Source organism: Argiope bruennichi, chromosome 10 (genome assembly GCF_947563725.1).
Source record: "Argiope bruennichi chromosome 10, qqArgBrue1.1, whole genome shotgun sequence".
NCBI lineage: Eukaryota > Metazoa > Arthropoda > Arachnida > Araneae > Araneidae > Argiope > Argiope bruennichi.
Window position 1 is genome coordinate 86,284,376 of NC_079160.1, and position 11,571 is coordinate 86,295,946.

The 11,571-nt window shown below is 28.5% G+C and overlaps 1 protein-coding gene across 2 annotated transcripts; it reads left to right on the forward strand.

Annotated features, from left to right (window-relative positions):
- The first annotated feature begins 387 nt into the window (after positions 1–387).
- On the forward strand, positions 388–11,348 carry LOC129988499 (uncharacterized). 2 transcript variants are annotated; one of them, XM_056096746.1, is made up of 3 exons: positions 395–802; positions 8,873–8,960; positions 9,935–11,348. In XM_056096746.1, the coding sequence occupies exons 1-3, from the start codon at positions 797–799 to the stop codon at positions 10,177–10,179; spliced, it is 339 nt and encodes a 112-aa protein (XP_055952721.1). In that variant the 5' UTR covers positions 395–796; the 3' UTR covers positions 10,180–11,348. The 2 variants fall into 2 exon arrangements, 1 of the variants encoding a protein (XP_055952721.1); XR_008785651.1 differs by lacking the exon at positions 8,873–8,960 and having other exon boundaries at positions 388–802.
- Positions 11,349–11,571: the final 223 nt, after the last annotated feature.

Sequence of the window (11,571 nt, forward strand, 5' to 3'; positions counted from 1 at the left end):
ATCTCATAATAAATTCTAGAAGTAATTCTACCACCTTATACATTAACTCAATACGCATTCCCCCCCCCCTTACTGTCATTAATAGAAAAAAAAAAAAAAAAAAAAAAAAAAACATTATTTTTCTTTCAATTCGAAATTTTACATTCCAAGTAGAAGAAATACATAAATAAATTCTATGTTTAATTTAAACAAGACCACACAGGGAAAAATCATTCAAGGTTTATTTAGAAATATATTACTGATTTGGAATATGGATTTTAAATTGCATCATTGCTTTCTACAATTTCGTTTTGAGAATTTGAAGGGCAATTCTTGGGTGTCATCTTCATTACAATCGCTTCATTTTTACCCTGCGCTAAAAGTGCAAAAGAAAAGTCAATAAACACAAAGACGAAATTCGTTCGGAAATTACGAAGACCGAAATCCAAACAACAAGAACCGAAACTAATTTGAATCCCGCTGGTAATGACATAATCTCTTCAAGCACAAGCAATGGCGGTGTGAGCCAATGATATTGCACGAGTTTCTTCCATACATCAATTAGGATAGGGAAAGGGAATAAGCTTCCGGATAGGCAGATGGACCTGCATCCGTAGATCTGGAACCGCGAAGTTGTCCCTTCGACTGGCTCAACAAGCTTGTCCCTAAACATCACATTCCGTTCTCTGACTTTCCCGCTTTTTCGGCACTTGATTTCATTGTATTGAAATCAGTGCCAGTGTATGCAGGTGTTTTGTTGTATCATATAAACGTTACTGGCTTTGGTGAATTTCTACAGCAGACAGCGAATCTGTTTATGTCGGTAAGTAAAAATTTACCAAAATGGCTGACATTGAGTTTAGAAATTTATGTTGTTTAAATGATCACTAGCAAAGCTACTTTTTTCAAGCAGCATAACCAATAAAAATTATTAATTTGCCGTTATCTGGATTATTAAAAGCATTTTCCTTGCTTTTTTCGTTTAATTAAATTTTTATATATTTGTATTTTATTTTTTTCTAAAGATTAAAGCGCATGTGTGAAAACGAAAGCAAGCCATATTTTTACGAAAATTCTGTAGTGTGGTCTTAAAATTCAAATATAATCTTTTCTATAATGTAAGTTTTATTATTGTTTCCCCTTTAATTTTAATATATTTAATGGTAGTTTTTTGTACATGTTTTTCTAAATTTTTTTCATTTTGACTATCTTGTGCTATATTATACTTTTACAAGAAATACTACTTGAATTATTGTAATAATACATTTCTGTCTTACTGTGTTCTTTTATATATTTATGTACCACTTATTCTTAGAAGATACATAAAGCATCATAGCAACAGATCACAACAGTGCCAATGTTCTATGTTACTTGTTGAAAGTTACTAATATTTTAGGTCAACATTATTTGATATAAAATTTTGCTGTCTGCAATTTTGTTAATTCTCAATTACACTGTAGACTGTTAATAAGATAGATTTTAACTGAATGTCTTCTTTTTCGTGATAACATAGGAAATTTACGCCAATATTAATGTTATGTTTATCCTTATGAGTTACTTGATTTAACAGTCAAAGATTGTTAAATTTATTTACATATTTTTATATATTTACCGATATGTATGTGTGCTTAGTCATTGTTAATAGAATTTGACCTATTATAATTTTTCTTACAGGAATCTTTTTACATTATTTGTAGATCCTTTTATGAGATTCCTCACACAATGTATTGTTTTGACATATTAAATGACATATAATATTTGGAAAAGAAGAACATTTTAAAACATTTAATGCTTCTCATTAATTACTGACTCATAAGTGAAGTTAAAAAGCTAAGCATTGTAATTACGTCCGAAATAATTTATTCTTTACACAAATTTACATGAAAATAAACCAAATATATCATACTTTGAATATCTTTTTTTTTTTTTTTTTTTTTAATCAAAACTAATATAAAATATCATTTATAGGTAAATATGCCTATACGATTTTTATTTTTATATTTTAAAAAGAAAGAATTTTTGATTGAATGAAGATTTATTGACAACATTCATGCAAATGTTTTAAGAATGAGTTTTCATTAATCATTCAAGTGCAATTAATCACTTGAATAACCTGAACAATCTGCTGTTGTCAAATAAATCTCTTTCTAGATAATAAGCATAAGTAGAAACATATAATTGTAAATATTATTGGCAGAAGTTTCCTGTCACTCAAAGTAGACATTCTATATAAAGTGTGTATTCATGGACATTCTAATATGGAACTAAGTATGTACAAAATTATTGATGTCTAGAAAGGAGATTAATAATTTTTTTCAATAGATTTTAAATTTTCAACTTATTATATCTAAAAACTATTATGATGCTTCATTCATAAAAAAAAAATATTTGAAATAGTGATTTAAATAAAATAAGCCTTAAAATAATGTAGTATTGTAAGAAAAAGTATACAAATGAAAAAATAAAAACTTGAACATATTAAGACAGCAACAGATAATGATTGAAAAGTGCACAACAAAACTTCTATGATAAATGAAATGTAATAACATCTGACACCAGGGTAATAATATATCATAATAAGTTCAATTGATAAAAAATAAATTTTGAATGAATGAATAAGTTTATTGCTTTTTCAGATCAAATCAAATATTCAATCACCAGACTTCTTTTTAATAAGCTCTTTCATGATAAAAAGTAGTGTATCATTGTCGAGAGAAAGCAGTTCTTGAAGTATTTCAATGTACTGGCCAGTATTGATTTAACTTAATAATTTAAATCACCAAAAGTTTTATTCTGAATTTTAGAATATTCGAATAAATATTTGTTAAAGTTTTTGGAAATTTGGTGATTGAAAGAATTTGCATTTGTTATTATAGAAAAGTGCTTATAAAATATTCATTTTGGTTCACTGTTATTTTGACACATGCTGATGCACATTATTATTTAACACGGTTCTGTATTTAATCCTTAGCACAGTAAAAATGTTTAATTATTTTCATGTGTTTAATTTTTTTCCTCATTTTCTCGAGCATTTTTAAAAAAATTATGATTTAGGCATTTACCCTTTCTTTACTGCCCCATCATTTTTTTCCCCTGTAAATCAAGAAATAGTCTTTATTTGAAATATAAAAATTCTGTTTTTGAAGTTCGAAATACGGTATTTAGAGACTTTTTTTTGTGAAGCTAACAGTATTATGAAGAAGCAGGAAAAGTTTAAAGAATTGAATCTGTACATAGAACTATTTGTTTCTAAGTTTTTTTTTGGGGGGGGGGGGGAATTCAAAATTGCTTGGGATGAAAATATGTTACAAAGCACTTAATCTTGTTTTTTGAAACCTTTGCAAGTTGAAAACTTGAATCATGAAACTTGAACCATTGACTTTAAGAGGATAATATTAAGATAATACACAATTTCTTTGGAAAGTTCTAAGACGGTGCAAGATGAATGTCAAGTAGTGGTTTGTAGATGAATTTATTTTTGTTCAAACAAACCTACAATCCTAATAAATTGTTGAAGGTTTCATTAACTGAAATTGAGATTTTTTTTTTTTCATTCAGTAGTAAATCTAAACTTGAATTTGACCATTCTGGATCAGATCAAATGGGAACAGAAAATGTTAGTGCTTCTGGGACTTGTTTATATCCAAACAGAAATTTGGAAAATGTTTTGAAAGAATTTAACTTGCATGAGAGGAATTTCTGCATTGTATTATTTAAGAAGAATGTGATAAAAAAAATCCACTGAAATAATAAAAAAATTAACTTGTATCGAGGCTTTCAGCATTTTATTTTTTATTATTTATCATTCTACACATACATAATTATATTAACTCTTGGATTAATAATTATTTGTTATATGTGCACTGACTTGATCAAAGAGTAATATTCCTATAGGATAAATTATTTGCATCTGCTCTTCTTGTATTGCATTTTTGCAGATTAATTATTCTTGCTTATACTTAATAATTTTAAGGTTAAAATAATTCAGCTATAATAAATTTTATTTTATTAAAAAATTTCTGTGCTAAATTTCAGTATTTGTGGTAAAATATTTTATTGGATATTAGTTTCTTATATATGATTAAAGCAGATATATATAGGTGTATATCCTTACTAGTAATTGAATTCATTCCTTTTTAAATCCAGTAGGATTTAATTTCTTGCAAGAAATTGACTCAGGATTACGTATTTTGAACTAAACTGATGAAATATGGCAAAAAATTACATATTTTAAAATTTTTTTAAATATATTTATTATGTTCAGTTTATTGCATCACAAAATGGTTTTAAATGGCAATCTGCATTGATGCACATTTCTAACTAATGAAATCGAAATTTAATGGTTGGTTCCTGATGCTGAAATTTTGTCCAATTCACATGAAGCATTTAAACTGAAATATGTATAGATTTCTAGTTTAGTTTTAAATTTGTTGATTATTCAAGTCTATAATTATTTTTTTCTGATTATAGTATTTATTATGCATTGAGAAGTTTAAAATTATATGCATGTTATATTTATAATTATATTATGCATGTTATATGCATAATTATTGCATATAATTATATTATATAATAAATTAAAAATCTGTTGACAAATTTCATTACATTATTTTTAAGCTGTATCCATATATATAAAGTTTAGTTCATTTTTGTTTATAAATATTTATTATCTCATTCAAATTTTAATGCTTATATGTTAAAAGCATAAGATTTAGATTGTATTAATTTTATTGTTTGAGATAATTTACAAAACGGTTCCTTAAATTATTTGTTGGCGTTTTAGCAAAGCCTGACATCAACAAAAATAGAAAAACATTATTAAAGAATAAAAATTTGAAATATTGAAGTTGTTAATTTACTAATCATTTGATGAATAAATTTTACTTCTGATCAAGCTTTTGATGCAGAAAGAAATGTCATGAATTTCATCATCCAAATTTTAAAATCAGTTCTGAATTATGCCATAATTTTTTAAAAAAAAAACATTATTTTCATTTTTAGAGTGTGGCTTTTAAATTAGAAATATATATATAATTTTTTATACTTTATACCTCATAATATATTATTTCATTTCTGTTTCATAATATATTGTTCATTTAAATCACTATTTTTTTATTTATGATAAAGAGAAATTTTCGCAGTAGATCCATTCACCTGCTGTTTGATTACTGTCTCAGTTTTAATGTTCATTAATCATGAATGAGCTTGATCGAACTTTTGATTCTGATCGAGCATTTATACCATCGTGAATAAGTTGCCTGGATTCGAAGGCATTGCTTTTGAAACACTTCCAGAAAAGACATACATTGCTAGATTGATATTCTTATTTTTTGGATTTATTTCTTATTGTATGTGAATATAATATATATTGGGATGTTTATAATGTTAATGGTTTTTATTTTGTATGCTTCTATATATATTAGGATCACGGTGGCCTTTTGGTAAGGCCTAGGGGTGGAGGGTTGTGTGAGTACTTGTTGCACATAAGTCTGGTAGCGCAATCGGGTCCTCCTGCTGGTGTCAAACGTAAATTTGGAGATAGTTGCGTGCTTTGTTGTCGTCCTCATGGTCTGACCGCTGTTCAAAATTGCTACGTCTGTCATAAAATAACTAGTGTTGCTTTCAAGTGGGATGTTAATATAGTTTAATTAAACTAAGTTTCTATATATTTTCAAATGTAGATGATTTTTTAGATTTTTATAACTCTAAAAATATTGCATCGTTTCTTTTATCGAATACGATCGAGCATTCAATGCTAATCAAACTTTCAAGAGCATACAGAATCGGTTATGGCAATATTTTCTTCTTCATTTCTGTCGTATGGAACTGGTTCTAGACTGATGAAACAGGCTGTGTTTAATGGGAATATATGTTGGAATGATAAATTCTTTTTCTTGAATAATCGGATAATATGATTGGATAATATGTAAAATGTCTAAAACACTTTTTAATATTGTAATTTTTAGTTTTATAATTTAATCTTCACAATATACTTAAATGTTAATAATATAGCCTGAAATGCTTATAATATTCAGAAACATTAGCATTTTATTTGGATATTGCTTATGTTTTTGATGAGTTTATATTAATGATCAGAAACATTAGCATTTTATTTGGATATTGGTTATGTTTTTGATGAGTTTATATTAATAAACATGTAAATGGTGGTATTTTTATTTTATTTCTTTATATATTATGATTGCCTCAGAATAATTACCAAAACTTCTTATTCTAATTTTCTGTCATAAATGTCGCCGACACTCTTGCATATTTCGGAATTACTGTTTTTATTTTCTTAAATTTTATGCTCAAGTTTCTAGTAATTGTAATAATTTTATCTACAAATTGAATTGTAATTCTAATCTGCCACAAATACTTTTTATTTAAAATTTTTTATTTGTATACCGAATTCATTTAAATTTTGAAATTGTAACTCGTCAAAACTATTTCATTTAGCGTGTGAAAGGCATAAATGTTATGTGTATTTTTGTGTACAAAGGATAAAAAGGATTGTAATTTTTATGATATAAATTAAGAAAGTAATATTTATAAAAAATTATTCCACGATTGTAAAAATATAATATACATTGAGGAAGCCAGACATAACTAAAGCAAAATGCTATTTCAACACTTTGTTAATGATGTTAATGTTGCTGTTTATTTCAATTATTTTCTTAGAAGGGAAAACACAGCATGAATGAAAATTATCAAGGTAATTGAAAATTGCTTTTTTTTCTTCAGAAGTATATTAAGAGTTGTAATTTATAATTTATTGTTGCAAAAAATAATTAAATCTCGATATTTTCAGAAATGTAGATTTATGTTGGAAAATATATTGTAATGAAGAAGTTTGGTCAGCTTCACCTAGCCTATGCTGGTGACATGCTCTGAAAACGTGCATGATAATCCTGAGAGGGTTTAGATTTTTCTATTTGAATGAATATCCATAGTGAGAACTGATTTTGATATTGACTGACCAAATATATGTTCAGTGGGCTTTCAATCATGTGAATCATTATATTTTCAAATCTCTGACTATGATATACCTGAGAACTGTAAATATTCACGTGTTTTATATATATAAATATTTACTTTAGATACAACAGCTGAGCATGCTCAATTATTCCCTCGTTATCTGAGTTCACAACACCTACTTTTATTTTTTGTGGTTTAATAGATTATTAGTTATAAATAAATTGCATTTTAATTGTAATAGGTAAGTATTTGTTATTTGTTCGTTGGGTTATTATCTTTAAATTAGTATTATACATCTAGTATTATTTGTAGTAAAAATGAAATCAAAATACTTGATTCATTTATAAAAGCTTATGCTTTTGATAGAGGAAATAATTTCTTATAATTTGTTAAAGGGAGGGGGAGATTGAAAGTAATATTTGGCAGTTTCTTTTAAATAATCTTTGCTAAAATATATATTATTTGGTGCATATAATCATGATAATTTTATATTTATTTAACATAATTTTATATTTTATCTGGTACACAGTAAAAAGCACTAACTAGTTATTGAACTATTTTAAAATTTTGAGCAGAAGTCATAACTACCATTGCAAACAGTAATTTTAATATTTCCTTGAATTTTTGTGCAATTTTAGAAACAAAGTATATTATTAAAATTTCCAGTATTTTTAGCTTATAAGAAACACAATATACTGTTTTAATACTTCTTTAGGGTGTTGATTCAATTTTTAAAAAAATTAAATTTCATGAAAATATATTTCTTTATATTAAGTAACTTGTAAAATTGCTTTTAATAATGTGTTTATTACACATACTATGATTGTGAGTAGAGGGAGGGAAAAAAAGAAAAGCAAGAAACTAATACACTGCTTTTCAGAAGTATTACAAGTTTGAGAAATTTCACGTTTTTCTAAGAATAAGCCCCCAAAAGTGATATTTTTTTATGTCAATATGTTAAATCAGTCTTAAGGCCAGATGTAATTATGCTTTTGTACAAAAAAAGATTATTTAATTTCAAAAAGAATAAAATACAAACAAAATGTACAGGTTATCGGTATCGGAATAAATTTTGGTTCCCTGGGATAAAATGAAGTAAAGAAAAAGTTTCAAGTTCTTTTGATCAGAAAATATAATGAAAGAGTTCAAGTTAACCGAAAAGCATTTAATATTTGGTTGAGCCGCCTCTGACTTCGATCACAGCAACCACCTCGGTTAGGCATGGAATCCACAAGGTTTTGCAACACTTCTTTCAGTATTTCATGGTGCCAAATTTTAATTATTGTTTCCTGAAGTATTCGTTTTATTCTGAGAGGATTCGCAATTTTTTTCTTTCGCAATATACTTCATAAATTCTCAATTATGTTTAAATCTGTAGAGTTTCCTGGCTATGCGAAAGCTAATACAATAGTTTGCAAATGCAGCCTTAACCTAAAATAACGAATGTTTCAATATAGAGGTCAGAACTGAACTGAAATGAAATTTAAAATTAACTGTAAAGTTTGCCTTACCTTTTTCGATGTGTATGGTAGGGTGCTAGATCTTGTTGAAATATCCATTTCTGTCTTGGGAACATGTTACGAGCATTACAAAGCAATTGATCCTTCAGCACACCAACATATTATTACCATTCATGGTTCCCTGTACACACTGAAGACGTCCAGTTGACTGATATGACTTGCACCCCCACACCATTAAGCTTTCTAGGTGTTTTAATGTACGAACCAGGCATTCTGGCCTCATGTTGTCGTTTATTTTACGTTCAAACGTGGCCAGGCTTGTCAGACATCAAAGAAAAGCGACTTTCGTCGCGGAATATAACTTGTCTCCATTCCGAAATACTTCAATTTTTGTGCATCTTGGCCCACACCAATCGTTTTTTTCCACATTACCTTCATCGGTACTATTTTTTTTCTAGGTATTTGTACCTTGTAACAATTTCGCAGAGCCTCCTGCGAACTGTTCTGGAACTGGCAATGACAGACTTGGACTCATTCCATTCTCTTGTAAGTGTAGCAGAACTTGCACATCATAATCGTGTCAATGTATCATCAACCCATTTAGAAGATAGTATCGGGTGATCCATTCTAAGCTTTTAATTTACAATTCCATCTGTTTTGAATCTTTTTATAAGACGTGAAACAGTCGATTCACTCCAGTCGCACCGATGAACAATCCTAACATTTGAAATGTTTTCATGATGCATAAAAATAACAGCCTGACGATTCTCACGAGTTCATTCACGCATTTTAAAAATAAATGAACAGTTTAAATTGAAAAGCAATTCACAGCGAACGCACCTTGGCAGCGCAACAAACGAAATGAAATCCATCGCAATCGGAGCTATTTTATAATAAACTACCGGGATTACACAATCATTGCAGACGATTACTTCTCAATGGATGACACAATAGCTTAAAACTTCATCACATTTATACTAAAAAATATCACTTTAAATGAAAAAAAATATATATATTACTTTTAGGGGTGGGTTATTAATGAAAGAAACATGAAATTTTTCAGACTTCCAATACTTTTGACCAGTAGTGTATTATTAGCAGTCTTAAGTCAGGTTTAATCGGGAAAAATGACAAAAAAAAATTTTTTTCTCAGTTTCTGTAGACACCTGTATAATTAACGCAGTTGTTGCTCAACATTAAAATTTTTAAAAGTTACAAATATAATCAGCTTGTTAGGCTCAATCTTGAATATAGAAAGTATGGCCTACTGCATGATGGTAGGCCTACCTCACCGGTTGTTTGCAAGACATAAAAAGTCGCCAAATGGAGTACCGAAGTATGAGTACATAAGCTTAATAACGCATCAAAATGATGGAGACTATTTTAGAAAACAGGCATCTAAAATTGTTTTGAACCATGATATTCAATGATAGTTCGATTTGTAACCGTCATTTAATGGCATTTTGAAGAGATTTTATGGTGTAATTTATTTTAATCAACCAATATTTTTTTTCTTACAGTTTTCTTCTATATCACGCTTCAACAATTACTTATTGGATGCTTTTACGTCAACTACACATCAAAACTGTGTCCTAAAAAGGTAGAGAAGGATCAACTAAACCCATACCAGCCATATTCATTGTTAGAATTCATATATTCAAAAAAATTAAAGAAGAATAAACATGACAGAGGTTCCTGTTTCAACTATTTCAACTCTCGAAGAAGCTGCCATAATGCAATTTGCTGTACTTCTTTCCACCGATAAGGAGATAAGTCAGTTAATGAAATATGCATTGCATGCAGAAGTCCCTAACCAAAGATGGAAAAATTTATTAAGAAGAAAAATATCTGAAATGGCACTACCTGCTCACTTTCATAAAAGATTAATTTCAATAACAAGCCGTGTTTCTTTGTTTATGGAGCAGTTAAAATCAATCCATGATGAAATTTCACCAGCATTTGGTGGACCATGTCAATGCTTGCATGGAATTTTGCACAGCTTTGTCTTTCACTCATCAGATGGTGTCTTTGATGAAAGAAAAACTGTTGAGAGAATTGTTGCAGACCAACGAATAGATGTGGCATTTCGATTCACACTGGCCAATATATTCTGTATGGAAAGTAGTCGAGTATCTCTCCAGCAACAATTGCTCAGGGGGGCACAATCTGATTCCTCTGAAAACAACTGGCCAAATTATTCGGAATCCAGATCTCTTGTCATGCTCATTTACAAAACCTTCTGTTTCCGACAGACATTTTTGATTCGAGGAGGGAACTTTTTGGTTGATTAAGTTCACTATGGTACAGTGATTACTTTATTATTTACTTTTGAAGATTGACGAGTATTTATAAAAGGAATAGAATCGGAAAATGAAATTCTGATTCAGAAAACTTGTATTTATTTTAGTCCATGCATGTTTGTTGGCATTTGTATAAAGAAGCTGAAACACTGATTGAAGATGGTAACAGTGATTGCTTTATTCATTTCCTTTGAAGATTGATGTGAATTAGAAAACGGAATTCTACCCATATGTGTTTGTTGGCATTAGTGTTATGAAACCCGAGACACCGATTGGTGTTGGAACAAATTCTATAAGAATTCTAGTTAATCATCTTTGTGCTTCATGGATGATGCTTTGTGTATATTTTGTTGTTTAAAAAAGAAACAGTATGAAGGGTAGGACCCTCTACGGAATTTCACATCACCTCATTTCAGTAAGATATGAAAATCGAAATATAGCAAGAAAGATTTAAAGGCGAAAATTTTCCTGCTGATTTTCTTTGAAAGCAGATAATAACTTTCTCTGCTGCTAATATTTATTGTGTCATTAATGCTTATTATTCAATTTCATAATAATTGATGTTATGTGCAAATTTTGATTCATTTCTTGTTTTCAAGTTAATTTTATATTCTAAATTAATGTCTTGTATCCTAATCAGTTAATAAATGTGAAAGTTATTCATTGAAAAAAATTGTATGTCTGCCATTATTTCTACTTAATCCAATGGTATAGCGAGGATGATGAGCACTCAGGACAACTATATAATATTTTAACCTGCAATCTTCTTTAATAGTTTTACAAGTATATATGGTGCAGAGGGCATAGCGTAATTTTTTACCCTCGTCAAGATATTTCATTTCAATAAATGATAAATG